At 47.1% G+C, this 17,901-nt stretch overlaps 4 protein-coding genes across 4 annotated transcripts; 1 reads left to right on the top strand and 3 right to left on the bottom strand.

The window, feature by feature from the left end:
* Window positions 1-69: 69 nt before the first annotated feature.
* On the bottom strand, window positions 70-525 carry LAJ45_10937 (uncharacterized protein; the record flags this gene model as incomplete). The annotated part of the gene is made up of 1 exon (XM_046120452.1): window positions 70-525. The coding sequence occupies one exon, from the start codon at window positions 523-525 to the stop codon at window positions 70-72; it is 456 nt and encodes a 151-aa protein (XP_045966331.1).
* A 652-nt stretch (window positions 526-1,177) lies between these two features.
* On the bottom strand, window positions 1,178-1,864 carry LAJ45_10936 (uncharacterized protein; the record flags this gene model as incomplete). Its single annotated transcript, XM_046120451.1, has 2 exons — window positions 1,178-1,584; window positions 1,654-1,864. 2 exons carry the CDS (start codon window positions 1,862-1,864, stop codon window positions 1,178-1,180), a joined length of 618 nt encoding a protein of 205 aa, XP_045966330.1.
* A 1,974-nt stretch (window positions 1,865-3,838) lies between these two features.
* Window positions 3,839-7,438, bottom strand: LAJ45_10935 (uncharacterized protein; the record flags this gene model as incomplete). The annotated part of the gene is made up of 9 exons (XM_046120450.1): window positions 3,839-4,132; window positions 4,222-4,659; window positions 4,710-5,268; window positions 5,332-5,491; window positions 5,539-5,692; window positions 5,748-5,867; window positions 5,931-6,170; window positions 6,220-6,580; window positions 6,663-7,438. The coding sequence occupies 9 exons, from the start codon at window positions 7,436-7,438 to the stop codon at window positions 3,839-3,841; spliced, it is 3,102 nt and encodes a 1,033-aa protein (XP_045966329.1).
* A 1,685-nt stretch (window positions 7,439-9,123) lies between these two features.
* LAJ45_10934 (uncharacterized protein) lies at window positions 9,124-12,696 on the top strand (the record flags this gene model as incomplete). The annotated part of the gene is made up of 2 exons (XM_046120449.1): window positions 9,124-9,431; window positions 9,522-12,696. 2 exons carry the CDS (start codon window positions 9,124-9,126, stop codon window positions 12,694-12,696), a joined length of 3,483 nt encoding a protein of 1,160 aa, XP_045966328.1.
* Between the last annotated feature and the right edge of the window lie 5,205 nt (window positions 12,697-17,901).

Genomic DNA, 17,901 nt, shown 5'->3' with positions numbered 1-17,901 from the left:
ATAGAAGAATGCATATATCTGTAGTACCTTTTCCCTCCGAACCCTCGGCGAGACTCCCACTGTTACCAATCACCAAGTTCTCAACAAGCAGACATCGACACAAATCAGGAAGCACCACTTCACCTCACCATGAAATACATGTGTCCCCAAGGCCCCATCGCGGCCATCGACTTCATCCAAACAAAGTCCTGCATCGCCCTTAAATGCATCCTCCTCTTCGAGTTCGTTCTCTGTGTCGGCCTCGGTGCCTACGTCGCGTGGCGCATCCAGGCAAATACCATCAAGGGCCGAAGAAGGGCCGAGCTGACTGCGGGCATCACCGCGGTCGAGGAGTGGATCGAGATGAGGAATGCGGCGGCTGGGTCGGCGGATAGGTGGGGGGCGGAGGAGAATAGATTTTCCGGACTTGGAAGCGGGAGCAGGAGGAGAGGAGGGGCCCGGGGTTGGTGGTGGAGGGTGAGGAGGAGTTGGTATAAGTGGGGTGTTTGAGGTGTAGGTTTGGTGGTTCGGCTTATGTATGGTCATGCTGGAGCTTGTATTGATAATTGCACTTGCCGGTCCAGACTTTTACATGCATATGCATATGCATGTCCACGGGGTTTTTAGTTATATTGGGATTCAACGATATCAATATCTATCTAGTAAAAATCCTATCAATGTCCTTATAAAGCTTGTATCCGCCAACATATGTATTTACACTATGTCCGTTTGTAATGTCTAGCTTTCGATTTTGCAATCTTTTGTGACCCTATATGGACATTGAAGAAAACCTAACCCTGACATTACAGGGAGAATACTGATTCCCGGTACTCCCATTCACATCCTTGCAGTCTGACAAGAGTTTATTATATGGCCTGGCACCACAGATTGTATGGTTCCTCCTAGATCTTCTCGGCCATAGATTTCATGAATGTTTAATGTTCACGATCGATCAAAAACATAGCATCACCAAGGACTTTGCCGTAACCTCAAGTTTCTAAACCATTTTCATTCAAATTCCCAAGCATCACAATTGCAACCCAGTTTATAAGATGAAAAATTTCATTCATAGTACACTCATCTCCAAATTGAAACCGAAAAGGAAAAAGGAAAAAGAGAAACAGAGATATCACAACAAGAAAAACGCCAGAAGGCCCAGCCCCAGTTTATCTTACAGCTCCCCCCTCCCTAAACCTCTCTAATATCCCGCAGATCCCCTCCTAGTCTCATCAGCGACATAATGTCCGCCACCGATGGCCGGTCCACCACCAGTGTGTCCTGGTCCGGGGTGCTTATGGGCGTTGGTCGGCCCAGGCGCACCGTATGAGTCCTCGGTCAAGCTGCCTCTCCTGTAGCCCGGCGCTGTGTTCATCGTTCCGGCACCAGTACCAGCCATGGTGTTTCCAGAGTTCACACCGGCACCAGTGCCAACGTTTCCGGAGGGGTAGGTGCCGTGGGGGTATCTGTGTTTCTCGGGGTTCTCGATGACGCGGCCGGTGGCCATCTCTTCGCGGCCGCGGTTGATGATGCCTTGGTTTCTGGCCTGACCCTCACGGTCTCGCATGGCAGTGTCGACAGCCATGTTAAACTGGCCGCGGATTTGCTCTGTAAAAAGCAGCATGTCAGTAACTAAACTATGAATTGGACTGAGAATCTTGAGATGGATTGGATTACCTCCAGCTCCGTGAAGTCCGCTCATGACTCCTTCCAACTTGCGGCCAGTTGTGGCTCCAGCGTTGGTGCCACCGCCAGCACCGTGCATGGTGGTAGGCATGGTGGTAGAGGAAGTGGTAGTGGTGGTCGTTGACCCGGGGGCAGTGGTGTTTGTGTATCCCGCGTTTCCGGGCACCATATTGTTGCTGTTCTGGTTGTTGTAGCTCGACATGGTTGTTTTTCTTTAGAGGTGTATATAAGAAGATATAGATTGTTATTTTGTGGTGTGTGTTTAGCAAGGGATGGTTATGAACATCACACACCACAGGGGCAGGCCAGGACCCTTTTATTCGTTTCTCCCCTCACCCCAGAAATTTCACCAAGACCCCTCCGACGTCGAAAAGTCAGGTTTCGGGATCGATTTCCAAGTTCTGATCGGCATGCCGGCTGGCGGTCATGATGATGTCATGGTCACGGATCACGTGGAATCGCGAGTGAGAATCGGTGAAACGACGATCAGCACCAGCCTTGGCAGGGCACTACGGCGCTGATGGGCCGTCAGTTTATGCATAACCGCCATTCAGGCTCTAGGGATGATCGATTTAGAGTAGACTTTTGCCCTGGTGGGGATCAGGTAGGCGCGGTAGGCGGTCGGTGCACGGTGAGGATTGTAAGTGGTCTTCCTATGCATATCATTATTCGAGATCTTCAAATCAAAGGAGGGTAGAGCACGTGATCGCCAGGATCGAAAGCTGTATCATCCCTTCGTCTGTTCCCGCGATTCACAACTTTTTGTGGTGATAGACAGGAATTTAACGATAAATGATATACACCACCACCTTTTAGGCTAATTTTGCGTGACAAGTGGGTCAGTTTTGCACCGCCGAAAGCCGCTTCCAGCTAGCCTGTGAGTTTTGTGTGGTGAGCCACAAGACCTGAAAGGGATAGAAAAAAAGTTCTATGCGTGGTTTTGTTTGTTGGTTTCATTTTTTGTTTGCTTCGCAAAAAAAACTGTGCATGACATCATTACCCGGTACGTATACATACCAAGCAACCCAACATGCATCATAATCATTACCCCACACACAAACACTGACACTGCCGAGACACGGTCGATCAGCGTCATGCAGGGTCTAGCTAACCAAATTTCCTTGATATCGCAACAACACGCACGATCAGCATGGCATGGCATGGAAGGCTTCCCGGAATATACTTTATATCGGCGAATTCGAAGATTGACAAAGGGAATTTCCGATTTCGGGCCAGATCAGTATCTATTCCTCCCCTTTCTTTCCCCTAGCTTTCAACGCACATCACCCGTGTTCTGGAGTCCACTCACCGAATCTTCTACTCTACACCTTGCGCCGGAGGATATGCGGGTTCCTATTATGTGCACATCACAGGGAAATCTATAAATAAATAACGGTTGTTCTTAGGGCAGTGCGGTGCAGACTTCTGAGGGATATGCGGGCGCCGGCACGTACATAGACGGATCTAGATCCCCCAATGAAGGGGTAAAGAACTTGGGCAGGGGTGCATGTACTTTATGTACACGCTTACCAGCGTAAGGACCAGAAAATGCAGTTGCTCAGAGCAAGGATAATTTGTATGGAGTGGCGTCGTTCTCTCATACAAATAATCCCTGTTTCCGTTACTTGCATTTTCTGGTTCTTTTGAGGGTAAGCTGTATGTAGGTAAGTCCCTTCCTATGAGAAGTTAGACACTGACAGGTAGTAGATGCAAGGCGCCGATGAGAGATGTCTACTATAGCGAGGCGTCAAGTAAACAAGAAAAGATCGAAGCCACGAATCATCACTCGCAAAAATCGACTCAGAGACCGATTATCTGACGGGAGAGATTTCTGATGGTCGTGAGATCAGCAGATTTATCATTTCGCCTCCAGCTCTCGAGAAGCGTTATCCTTGCCCGCTCTATTTGAAAAAGGAATCATGAAGAGATAATAAATATATAAAAAAGACATAATACTCGGAACACAACTATAAAAAAAATAAAAAAAAATAATACCGAAATCACCCAACAAAACTGACAAAGAAAATTATAGATTTGTTAGACTTAAACTCCGGTTCTTCCATGACTTCTAATACTCCAATCCCAAAGCTCCAACGAGTCCCAAATGTTAATGAACGACGATAACGCTAATAAAAAACAAACGAAAGGCCCCACTACTCCAGTCTACGAGATATTGCTACCAAGCCTTCGGCCCAAACTTTCCTCCGTTCTCTCCCTTTGGATCCAAGAATGAACACGCCTGCCAATCACATCCACCCTTGTAGATCTCCGTCCCCCACCATTTGAAACCATCCATCCAGCCTGGATAAACGAATCCGAAGAATATAACCACGAGGCCAAAAGCAAGACTGGCATCAAGAGCAGCGGATAATGTCATGGTGTATTTACCCCACCAGGCATTAGCGTGACGACGGAGGTAATTGTTAAATATGAAGCAAACGATTGCCCAGGCAGAAAAGTTTAGACCGGTCTATTTTATATGTCAGAGCAGGTTTCATATGTAATTAGATATGGACCAATCTTTCTTTGGGGGGAGGGGAAGGGATAGTGATGACGTACGGCTGGTGGAATCCAACTTAGACTTCCAAATGCTACCGGTAAACTGACTTTCCGTAGCCAAGCCCAATTTCCTTTCTTGCCTCCGGTCCACTTCCAAACTGCCCACAACATTGGGGGTGCTACGGCCCCAATAACGAATGCCCACACAAGCGGTCTATAAAGTTCCTTGGCGCCGAAGAATCTCTGTGGCCCTATGACACCCCAGAGAATACTACCATTGAAGTGAACACGTGCAATAGGGCATGTAAAACCGTGCATGGCTTCTGGGGTGCAGATTCCAGAGATATTGCGGAACATCCAGTTCAAGACACCAATCTGGGTTAGTGAAGAGACTAGAGTTGCGACCATCTGCACGCTGAACAGGAGGCGGGGTGGGATTTTCATGTAGTGCCCGAGTTTTAAGTCAGAGGCGAACTTTAAACCTTGAGTAGATGTTATCTGCTATCTGTAAGTTATTGCACATTCGCCGGGGTGGGAGATGCACTTACATAACCGTATGTAACGAAGACCATATTCGCAACTGGTAAACCTGGAAATAGCGTACCGCAAATCAACTGACAGACCAAAAACAAACTGCTCTGCTGATTCGTAATCGCCATGACAATTCCAATCGGAATAAAAAACACCGTGCATACACCCAACGCCAGCAACAGCCCATACCAAGGCAAGTATATGGGGTAGTACTCGACGACGAACATCCCGACTGCCGTCATGGTAACGAAAGTGATCAAATACCAGGCCGTAGGGGCTTCCTCATATCGCCGCATGAGACGCATATGCACATCTTCACGGTCCATGACTTCATCCCATTCCTGCTCGCTCAAGCTGCTTCTCCTCCGTCTTGTTCTTCTACTAGTACGACTCCTGGGCTCTGGTATAGGCGCGTAGACTCCTGAAGTATTCGATGGAGATGATGCGTTCCTTGTTGCATTATACTCGCGTCTTACACGTCCCCATTGTCTCCAGATATCTTTCCCGTGCCAACAGAAGGTATGTGTAACCAGTGCAGTCAATGCTGCGAATTGAAGGCCGTAAGACAATACATATCTATCAAGAGTGTCAGATAATCTGATAACCTTATCTGTTTTGAAACAGTCGGCGGGTAGTCACGTGATGGGCATAAACAAACGACTGTATTCCTTGTAAGCCGCTTCGTCGAATTTGTAGTCTGCTGTTAAAACCTTGGTCACATCATAGGCGTTACCAGTGTTGTCGAAGACTACACTAGAAAGAATCGGCATGAAGCCTGAATATAAAACGTTCGAGTAATCTGTAATTGGTCAGCAAAGATAACAACTTCAACCATTGGTTACAAACATAATACTGGAGCGATTATCCATATGACGATGATCAGACCAGCGATGACATTGGCAGCAGCCCAAAAGGGCGTCATCAAGGGTGATCCAATGTACGAAATTTGCGCCCAATCAAAGGTCAAGGGGAACATTCCCAGGCCCGATGCCACCCCAAACTGATTTTTACTAAATCAGTATCCATCATTCAAGTGATCAAGGAGAAAATTGTACCAGGTTAGCAACGACCACACTCTTCGGTGCGAACCAGGTGACCACATTGAAATAACTGAGTGCTGGCATCAAGAGCCCCGGAACAAAGTACCAGGTAAATGCGCCAATAAACACCACAATCTACAATAATAGGTTAGTTGTCGATCATCTAGAATCAGATGATCAGATAACACGGAGGCTGACAAAAAACTTCCACCGAGAGATTTTCCACCCATTTGCAGGCTTATTTTCCTCGCCGTGTAGTGTTGTGAACATCGCAGTGGACATGAGTGTTCCCGGCCAGATCATCCCACCGGGGTAGACCAGCCACTGTCGCGTGAGCCCTGCAAAGGTGTATCCGAGGATCTGAGTCGATAGAGTAAGCAGAATCTGGTACCAAATCCCAAGATCCTGCTTGTAGAATTTTGTCTGCTCGACTATGACCTGCAGAGAGTCAACCCAACTGTCTCGGTCACAAAATCTTTAAACTCACATCTGTAGCAAATGCGAACCCGAATGAGACATTGCTAGATATGTATACGCAGCAATGCTCTTTCCGGTTCCATCGTCCTTGCCCCAGCCATAGTCTTAATTTGCCCAACTTTCCTTTCTCCCCATCCCAGGCGGAAGCGTCAGGCTCCGGAAACAGTTGGTCCCATATCTTTCCCAGTGGATGCGCAAAAAGAAGCGCTATAACAGGTGTTATTGAGATTGACGGATATCGTAGCGAGAAAAACAAGTTCGTAGACGAGCCAACAAGCGAAAACAAGATCGAGAGAGTCCACATGCGTGGCGTATTAATGGAGAGCGACAGGTCGTCAGTGGCTGGTACTGAAGCGCGGACTTCAGGGTACCTGTGATGCGTCAGCACTCGCCCGCAGTGCATCGAGCAAGTAAGGCCATGCAGAGGTATAAGATAAACGCGCTCAAACTTACGGTGAGTTATCTATCGGATCGTTTTCGTCCTCTTCATCTTCCCCGTCGCTCTCGACGGTGGCGCCTTCTTCTTCTTCTGCTCCATCAATACCATGGAACCCTGTAACGACATTCTTACCCTCCGGGGCCGGATCATGTGCTAAAGCCGCGGAAGTTGTGACGTTTGCCTTTCTTTTACTTCGTCCCTTTATTGCAGGCTCCTCCAATAGTCCGCGCCCCTCATTTTCTTGGTCGCTATCCTTTCCATCGTGCTCCCCCGACGCCGTTGAAGTCGAAAGTGAACTTCCAGCATAGCTGCTCTCACCGCCACCAGTAATAGGCAAAGCTCCATAGCTCCCGGTGCCAGCTGCCGGCGATGAGCGCAATAGAGGGAACTGCGCCGGCTTCATTGGGGTATTTAGGAGGGTCGAGATGTTTAGAGACGAGGACGGCGGCGGCGTAGGATGTTGAACGGATGAAGGGTGGGCAGACTCTGAGCCATCTATAAGTGGGGTTTGAGATCCTTCAGGTTGGGAGGACGACTCAGGCTGCAGTGGAGATGGGGCGTATGATGTATTAGAATGGGTACGAGGACCCTTATTTGTGGGGGGACCAAAAGTAGTGACCGGAAAGGCAGGGACAGGGGGGACACTTACTGCAGATCCGGCTTGAGGTGTTTTCTGGCGTAGCGGTTGAAGCGGCGGGAAGGACCTAGTTGGGGATAAGGATTGGAGTTCAACATCCTCAGTAACCCCCGAAAGCGACGCAGGCCAGCTCTGAACCTGTTGTGAAGACATGCAGCTACCTTAGTGGGGACTGATGGGTTGTGAAGAACAAGAGTGACCTGCAAAGGAGGGAACAAAATTCTTTCGTTGGTCCAACCAAATTGTAATATTATTTACGCAAGGTGTTTGGTGAGACCGCTCCTTTCCATATGGGGGGTTTTGGGGGGGGGGGGGGGGTGGGGTGTGACTAGACAATCAGGAATATGGGCGGGGGGGAAGAAATGTAGAGAATTAAGGGAAGCAGGTGACACTCGGCACTTGCGATAGGTCCTTTAGAACACTAGGAAGAATCCCAAGGAGGATTACTACCGCGGTAATGTATCTACTATCCAGGCACGATTCCGAGATCGAGATGGGGCACCCACTGCAGATAGAGGGGGTGTGAAGAGGGGTGTATGAAGGGATGAATGACTGGAATCTGGAGGGATTACATGTAGGTTCATGGTATGAACTCTATCTACACACATGTATGTAAGTATATACTTCCCTAATGTTTACCGGTATGAAGAGCACTCTATAGTTTTACCGATGGCCGGTTGAATACATATAGGACGTCGGTAATAGAGTGGAGAAGTCCATCCACGATGATATGGACGTGTTGCGGGACGGGGAGAAGAGAGACTGAAGACGTATTTTTTCTCTCTCCATATGCATAACCATCATCATCGTGTCTCATGAGATGCATGGAGTGAGTGGTTACTCTACATGGGCTTTTTTTTTGGCAGCAACCCTACTAACCACATGTGAACAAGCAAAATATGTGAGCTGCGGATCAGTGCCTTATCAGATTGGCCGGCTGTTAATTCCACCTCCACAAAGCTGTTCTCAATCTCAATCTGGCGCTCTCTCACTTATGTTCGTAGATACAGAAATCTCCTGTAGGTATACGTACTACTTGCTGTATCTATCTACCTCCTGAAATTTCTTCCCTGAAGGTACGTATCCTAACCTCAGAAGCACGTATCAGATCATGGTTATGTATATTGTTCATGGGTCTGCATGATCCCTGTCCAGATTTGATTGATAACTGTTGTCTAATCTGATGGCATGATTCTGACACACGATATCACATTCCCGAATACCCCCCCACTTAACACTCAAAAGAGCTGTCTGTCTCATGCAGGTCAACGGCTTCATCAAATTTATCGTGACTTTTTTATGTAATCATTCTGTTGAATCAATGGCGAATGATGTCTCATCCGGACAAAATTAGCATTTCCACTACAGTTGCACCTCGCTATGACGGAACTCAATATGCCGGATCCCTTGAGAATTAAATTTTTCTACCGCAAAATCAATTTGCTATCCCGTACGGCGGCATAGCGGGGTGCGACTGTATGTAGAATAGAAAGATGACTTCCAAATGGGTCAGTGCGGGTTCTTTGATTTTGATTGGCCAGTATGTGCGCATTTACCATTGAACTTGACCCGGAAAGGATCAAATATTTGTGAGGCTGAAATAAACGTGTGTGACCGTGTTAAGTACCTTTTTCTCAACACCAAGCCTCCCTTTCATCCCATTCAATCTGTTCACCTATCATACAACCCATACGCCCACTATAAACCCTCTCGGCATCAATATCAACCCACCTTTCTCCTGAAAACAACAGTAGCTTGGCCCCTGTCTTCTCAGTTCGGCTGCATGGAATAACTCTATACCCCCTACCTCGGATAATCCCACAAGCAGCACTGCAGCCATGCTGCTCTTGCACACTACCGGTGTCAGTAAAATTGGCGAAATCCACCGATATACAATTACCTATACACCATCTGTTGACCGTGTTCTTCCTCCGCCTTCTGCGCTGCATCTCCGGATAAAGAATACTGCGTCGCTACCCCTACGTGCCGCGTACTTACACGGTCCGTATACTCTCTACGTTTCGGTTCGGCGTCAGGAGTTTGAGCCATGGAGTTCGAGCACCCCAGGCACCGAAGGTCGGAAGGAGGAGTTAGCCCAAGAGGATGACCGAAATCCGGTGCTGGTTGGTGAAGGAGGTATTCCTGTGTGAGTGTCAAGTTTTATTTCTTATCTTTCGGTGTGCGGCCCATGTTTTATGGGTTGAGCCAAACACTAATCCTCGTCCGAAATACTTAGATTTGAGCCACAGCTTAAGGCCGGCTCCTCATTTTATGCGACGCTTCCAATCCCCTCAGATCTCATCGAAGATGCACTCAATAATGTCCGCCGGGAAGGCGAGACGACACCCAATCCCTCCACCCATACACGTAGAGCCTTTGAACAGGGCGGCCAGCAATCTACCCTCACCAGTGTAGACACAAAACTACAACGTAAGAGCGTAACGTGGATTGTGGAGGTTATCAGTCAGACCATTTTTTCTGCTACCGCACAGGTTGGATTTGAGGTTATATTAGGTCGAGATGAGAAGAGTTTAAACTACAGTACTCTTCCGGGACCACGACCCCAAACTGCAGGCTCAACAGATAGTGACCGGTCTAATAGTGATATCTACAGTCGAGCTTTGAAGGTCAAAACTCAGGATACACAGGATTTGTGGAACACCCCGCCTTTCCCAAGTTGGAACCGGGAAGAAGACTGGCGTATGCAGAATGGTGAATACCTAGATCCAGAAGATCAAGATGAAGCCAAAGAAAGGCGGCGAAGGAAGAAGAAAAGAAAGACAAAGAAGGTGCATCTTGTCATCCTCACGCACGGCCTCCACAGTAACACTGGTGCAGACATGTTATTCATGAAGGAGGCAATTGACGAGGAAGCACGAAAAGGCGACATTGCTTGGCGGGAAAGACGACGGAGGGAACGCGCGGAAAGTGGTAAGATACTAACCGATAGCGAAGCTGAGGAGGAAGAGGAGGAAGAGGATCGAGAGCAAGTGATTGTCAGAGGATTTCATGATAATGTCTGCCGCACTGAACGAGGGATAAAATATCTCGGCCGTCGTCTTGCCCGCTATGTCCTTCACCTTGTACACCCCAGCACCTCCCCCCCGCCCCGCTCTGGCCCTAACAAGCTGAGTAAACGACCTACACACCATCATCCACATTTGACGCCGTTCGCTCAGCTTGCTTCTTTGGCTGACCATGACAGAGATGATGATGTGTCACCGTATAAAATTACATCTATCTCTTTTATTGGACACTCCCTCGGTGGTTTGGTGCAAACTTATGCTATTGCATATATTCATGCACACTCTCCCAACTTCTTTACGGATATAAAACCCATCTCTTTTGTCGCTTTAGCGACTCCGTTTCTAGGCCTTAGTAACGAAAATCCGATGTATGTCAAATTTGCACTTGATTTTGGTCTTGTCGGCCGTACAGGGCAAGACTTAGGATTGACCTGGCGCGCGCCGAGTGCATTCTCAGCCTTCACGGCAAAACCAGCGGTAGCGGCACGCCCAACAGATACAAGCAAGCCCTTGTTGAGGATTTTGCCGACTGGGCCAGCACATGAAGTGTTGAAGAAGTTCCGCAATAGAACCGTCTACGCAAATGTTGTCAATGATGGAATCGTCCCGTTACGAACAAGTTGCTTGCTGTTTCTAGACTGGAAAGGCCTTGGAAAGGTTGAGAAAGCACGAAGAGAGAATAGTGCTGTTCAAAGTCTTGTTGGTTGGGGTTGGGGCCAACTTATAAATAGCGGAAGCACTAGTCCGCGTGGAAGTGTATACTCCCCAACCTCCACCAAAAGTAGGACCGATAGTACAACCACCAGCCCTGTCTCCCCAGCATTTCGAGATAAAGGCAAGATGGGGAAAGAACAAGGAGGGAAAAGCCCCCTCATTCTCACGAGTGATGATGATGATGATAATCCCATCACGGAGGCGCCACTAACTAGCGAGCCCACAACACGGGAATCTAAGGCTGAGTTGGGGTCTTCTTCAACGGAACGTTCCTCCTCCGCCAAAGGCTCTAGCACTCCAAATGCACTTACTACTCTCATGACATTGTTCCGTCCCAGTGCCTCGAGTAAAAGTAAGGGCTCTGACTCTAAATCGTCTAAAATTTACCGCCGTTCACAAACAAATCCCCATGACGATGACTCCTCTTCCTCATCTTCTAAGAAGAGAAATAAGATTAAGACTACTCCCAGTTTCCCACAACCACCAGATCTGGACTCGGTCCCCAATGCACCTCCACGGACTACCTTGCTCGAAGCTGCAAACCACGTGCTCAACCCTCCTCTCCCATCTGTGGAATTTCTCATTGATCCTTCATCCCGCCCTCGAACAATTTTTCATGATCGTGTTTACTCCGCTAGCGATTGCCCTCCACCCCCCTCTCCTAGCATTGATAAGGACAACATTATGAAAGTCGAGGAAAAGATCGCTCGAGCTTACCACGCAGATATGGCATGGAGGAAAGTCTTGGTTAGTCTAGAGCCAGACGCACATAACAACATGATTGTCCGCCGTATGTTCGCCAATGCCTATGGTTGGCCAGTCGTCCGCCACGTCGTCGAAACCCATTTTGGAGAATCATGGAGTGCTCGCACAGCAGATGAAAATGAAGGCAAAGAAGATCGTGCTGCCACACCAGAAGCTACTGAAGAAGCCGGCGATGGCCAGCAGACTCCCGTACCGGAATTCCAGGACCAAAGCTTGGATAATGATACGCACCTAGATGTGGAACGAGAAATTGCTTCGATCAGAAATAGAGCTCGTTCCCCAACCGCTTCATCCGGTGCATGGAGTGATAGAGCATTCGCCATTACCGACGATGATGACTCTGACTCTGACGTTGAAGTCCGAAAGGAGGAAGAAATTGGCCGCTTTCTCGGTCTGCAACCACGGCTCCAACGCCCTTCCCTTGGCCTCGAATTGTCACACAAAAGCACCTCTTCTACATCCGGAATTTCTCGTATCGATGTAGTTGTCTCACCCATCGCCAGTGCCAGCGGTGACCTTGGGGACGGGCCAAGTGCAGTGTGGGGGGAGACGGGTAGCAGCGGCGGCGGGCTAGGTCTCCCTGATGTCACACGCATCGGCCTAGGGCGTTGGGGGAGCAGCAGTAGCATCCCTTCTACAACAAGGCTCACAGGTGCCAGCTTGGAAGCCGTCAGATGCGGCACTAGTGGAAGCGATGCGGTGCGGCTGCTAGAACGAAATATTAGCATCGCAGGGCCTAACAGGAACTCTAGTAGTAGAGCCAGCAGTAGTAAAAGTGCCGACACAGAATGTGGCATTAAAGGCAACAGTAGGACCGGAAGCCATACAGAGGGTAGTATCCAGGGTGATCTATCTGACCGCGATGGTATATTGAGCTTGACATCGGAAGCGGGCGCGGTGAATTAAAAAAGTTCCCGCCAAATTTTATTTTTATATATACCCTATTTGCTGCGCGGGGGGTTGGGGTGTTTGGCATATTAGCGTCTCGGGAGTGTTGTTTTATTTTCTTTATTTTTATTTTTATTTATCTTGTTATTTAGTATTTATTTACGACATGGAGGAAGTGAGACATACTGATGGATGTGTAATGTATAGACCTAGTTACACCTAGGCCTTGATATGAAGTGGGCTGTATCTACCTTCGTTCCTGTGATAAAGTCCGTGGTTTCCTGTAGTGTACGTGTTAAGGCGATTCTGGGCCGCATTGGCTAAATAAGATATTAATTTTTAATGGTATACCGGTAGGTATAAGGCGCAGTTGCACCCAACGAAGCTCTTGGTAAGAGCTCTTACTCTCAAGACCATCAAAATAATACAGGCGTAATTGAAACTACAGTACCAGTATTGTATGTAGGTGATACTCTCGATATCTGGCCACGTAGTAAATTCAAGGCTTCAATCACCACAGAGACATCGACTGGGCACACATCCATCATCCATACCACTATGTATATGCCTTCCATCCATCAAGAGGGCAAAAAAATGAATCGACAACGACAAGATTCGAACTTGCGCGCCCGAAGGCATCCGCTGAACTTTACATGCCTCTTTCAAGGAGTTGTAATAGCAGGCGAACGTGTTAACCACTCCACCACGTTGTCTTTGGTTCCTACATGTAGTCATCAGGCTTTGTTATATGAAGGATAGTTCATTTCCTGTGCATGATGCTAGTAGAGGAGTCAGCGAAGTGTGCAGGGGTAGGGGGGCCATGGCAGGGGGCAGTGACTAGTAGTTGGACCAGGGCCAGGATAATAAACGTCGTACTTCGTCTTGCGTGAGAAGAAGAGGTACAGGAGTCACCCTATCGGAGTAGACCTTCGCATTTTGCTTGCTGGACACCATAATGGAATAGTTGACTTAAGTGCCTGTTGGTTATCTTAGGGGCGAGCCCGAGAGTTATATAGGCGACTGGCATATATAGATATGTTGTTTGGGTTAACGTTGATATCAAGTCTTAAGTGCTTGAGTGTAGTTGGTGAGAAAAAGAGGGGAAAGAAGGAATCGCAGCTAAATACCAAGCAGAGCCACCCCTTACCTTCTCACGTGACCCATGCATTTACCTCTCTAGCCAATATCTCCAATTGACCAATACTCTAGAACTTTAGTTGTCTAAGAATTTGAGGCTACATGTACCGCGGGTTCAATATATGCAAGTACTCTACAGAGAATCCTATTTTGGACTGTGATTGCCTGTGAGGGCCTACTATTGGTCGGATACCCATTAAGGTGGCACTTGGCCATGCAAGTATTTGCATTGTGTGTGCGCCTTTGCAACATAACCTCAACCACTCTTTTCATCTTCAAACTCCACCAAAAAATGTCTTTGAAGGCTTCGAATCGCTGCCTAGGTGAAGCTAAGAACAAGTTCGAAGGCTCCTATCTATGTCAAATTATTGTAAAATCCATAAACCGCCTCGATCTGGTATGCCGTCCTGGATTAAAGAATTTGACCTCCAATGACGTTTGTCTAGGTCTCCGTGGGGAAAGAAATTCTAAAAATACTTTTGCCTTTATTCTGATCGAGAGAGTGCTTTCTGAACACCGGCTCCCTCATCGTAATTAGAAAGCTCTGCGTTAGTAGTTTCGTTTTCTAAATAGTTGAGTGAGCTTTAAATAATTTGGTTTATAAGGTTGTCACCACATAGATCATAAATGAACTACGTCCCGCTTATGGAGGGAGGTGCGTCTACGGAGAGGGAGCTGTATCAAATTATAAGATCATAGATTATCACTCGCGTGGCCTGAATCACGCGAGAGGTGTGATTTTCGCTAAAGCTATAGAGAGAACATAAAAGTGGATGAAATAATTGATGTTATGCTATTTACTTATAGTAGCTCTAGCTCGAGTTCTTCAATTATATATAAAGTGCTGACAAGAGTCTCTTGATGATCATCGGCGATGCTCTAGCTCAACCTACTTGGGATTGGTTTATAATAAACTGAAGGGCAACGTACTACAAGCTCCGATCGAAAGATCGAGAGGGTTAACTGAATGATTTATGCATTTTTACATATTTGAAACCCTCCGAAACCTGATAGGAGAACCAATGTCTTCCAATTCTCACAGCCCCCCGCTACGTTTTGGCCGACGAGATAACCGATCAAAGTTTGTCTAATGAGTACAGGAGGGAAAGAAACCGTTTTAAATAAACGGATCCTGTGGATAAACTGATATGTAAGTGGGAAACAAGCCTGCTGTATAATCTCCTGAGGTAGATGGTTGACAGGCAAAGGCTGATACCACAGGGAAGTGACGATCGATGATGGTTTTATATGAGGGCTTGTGGCGAAGTGTAGTCGTTATCGGTGATATCAAGTTATCCACACGTAGTTGTTAAGAGGCGCTAGAGGAAGGCGGCGGTAGTAGGAGTGTACACGCTCGAGCGAGACGTTTTTTTTTCTTTTTTGCAGCACAGAAACGAGCGCAAGTAGCCTCGACCACATGTTGGTCTTAATTTTTCGAATTTATAAAAGGTTTTAATTATATATCTATTTAAGAGAAAGGTCTTTAAGTGGCTCAATTTGTTTAGGATGCTTGATAGATCTGTGGAAGAGTTAAATATGGAGGCTTAATTTCCCCCCAGTATAGTTCACAGACGATCACTTGCTTGCGCGTGATGCACCCAAAGTGTTCTCATGTTACTTGCCTTAATTAAAGAACTAAAGGTACTCCACTGCTGTTGTTGAAAGGCTGCCTAGTAGTTAGTATGGGCCACCGCGTGAGTAGTGTCGGTGTTTTACGATCATAATATATCACTCGTTTCCATGGGTTAGGGCTCAATTTTAGAAGTAGTTCTGGTCTCAGCCGAGATCTTGCCAACTTTCTCCATTGGCTAAACCACATGAAATATACATTTGGTTTGTAGGATTCAAAAGATATCAAGGATATAGAAAATGAAGTTTTCCTGGAGCTATTACTAATCGTGGGCTACATGTGGATTCTCCCTTCAGATCAAGTGATCACGAGAATGCAATTAATGAATTAAACAAAAAAACAAAAAAAGTGATCACGAGAGACGTTTCCTATGTCGGTGATCGCTACATGTATGTACGAAGTTGTAGTTTGTCGACGACTCTTTATTTCTGTGTTTGCGGTACGTGTCATGAATATGGTCCTTGGATATCGTGATGAAATTGGGCCCCGAAGGTATGTGGTTATTATAGTTCTTATACGTTACATATTGCCCATTGAGAATAAGTTGGCCTTCGCTTTTGGTCTTTTCATTATGTAGCCTCAGGAATCCTTCAGTTCAATTCATAGCTCTCAAAGATAATCCGCTTTCCACATAACAGCATAATAATGGAGAATAGTTGCGCATCAAATAAGGGAAGGTGACTCAAAAAAGCCGAGATGGAGAAGAAAAGTATCCCAGTTATAGCAACCAACCTACCGAGACTTGCTATAAGTACGTATATACTTGAGTAGGTCGCAACGCATCAAGTTTTCCTTTTACCATCCCCTTACATTTGATATCCTACCCGACTAGAAAGGCTTTGGATTTCCTCTGGCTTCAACTGTAGTAGGTTAACCACCACTTATTATACATACGGCAAAAGAGTACCATAACCCTATACATGGATCGACTTTAATCGTGAATGACCGGCAAATTGAATGAGTATCAGTCTCTTGTTGCTCATGGAACGGCCCCAATACTGACATGATCTAGCCTAACCATACGAAAATGACCCAATAATGCTGCGAATGATGAAGGACACATAAATCTCCAAGCAACAGCGTCTGCACTGCAGGAGTCGCCAATATGTAGGATGCGACCACGATCCAGCCGAAAAAGAATTATGCTTAGCTGTAGAGGTGCATGTTGTAGTAGTTCGTGGCCGTCTATCACGCAGATCCAGGAACGCCCCCGGGTGATACGGGCCCCAGAATGCAACAGAGCAGACATAGTTCTCTTGATCCAATCGCTTAAGGGAATAATTACACCCTCTCCAACTGCTTAGTAGAGGGCCCCCCGCCAAGAAAGGGGGCATCCCAGCTACATCCAACCAAACCCAGAGTAAACACCACGCCAAGCAAAAAGTAGGGGTGGGTGAGAAAATTAGTAGAAAACCACATTTTCCCCTTATATGTAAATGCTCAAAACCCGGGTTCGGCATTACCAGGATACCTACGTGCATTTCTACCATAAAGCACTTACATACTGCCAGATTGCAATATGCAGCCAACCCAACCCCAACCACAGCATCGATCGACAACGTTAACCAACGCCCAACTCGATTCCCGATTCTGCGCTTTGTTTAACGTCCAGTAAGAGAGTGCGCTGCGTGTACCAAGATCTCGGACGCCCAGCCCGCAAGTTAAGGTGGACCAAGGTAGGTAGCTATCCTAACCCGGTATCGTGGCCACCAGCATATGGCCAAGCACTTGGCATCCTCGGCCTCAGGGAGGGAGAAATGATTAATAGTACCTAAATCATTAACACCTCGACCTCTCTTCACCGCTACATAACAATTCCAAAAAGATGGACTCCCTCCCATAGCTTTAGTGCACTAGCTAGATATTCAAATCGCCTTTCCGCCATTTCCCCAGGGAGTGAGGCGTTCGGGTGGCTGCTCCAGCCGGTTGGAGAGAGAGCTCCACTTTGACTGCGCCATCTACGTAAGGTCTCTGGTGGTTAAATAGATATTATGGTGGTGGCTTATGTAGCCGTTCTCGGATGTCTCGCCTTTTTTTTTTTGAGTCTGCATGGTGTCGAGTGAGGGACTGTGAAGGAGTGTGTCTTAGTCATGCATGTGTATCTCGGACAAAATCGGATGTCTGAACTATAGGAGGGCAATTCATACAGCCAATGTAAACTCGCCTCTCGTCAGTTGATATATGGAGTTAAATAACCTATATTCGTTCTGAAAGAGCACTCTGACACATGAAAGCTCAGACCCAACCTTCATAAACACCCAGGACCAACACCGGAAAGTTCCGGCGTCAACCAGACTTTTGGAAAGTACCGTATAAGATGCCCTGAAACGAGGCCAGATTAGCTAGGAGTCTAATTCACGGGGAGAAAACAATACTCGAACCCAAGCAGTTTGAAGTGGCGAGTAGTACGATCGTGAAAGATTAGCGGTGCCGTCCATACCCTCTCACTAGCTCTT

The sequence above is a fragment of the Morchella importuna genome (genome assembly GCF_003444635.1).
Source record: "Morchella importuna strain M04M26 chromosome Unknown Morimp01GS053, whole genome shotgun sequence".
NCBI classification, from domain to species: domain Eukaryota; kingdom Fungi; phylum Ascomycota; class Pezizomycetes; order Pezizales; family Morchellaceae; genus Morchella; species Morchella importuna.
Note: the sequence above shows the minus strand (reverse complement) of the source record. Positions and strands in the feature narration are given on the sequence as shown.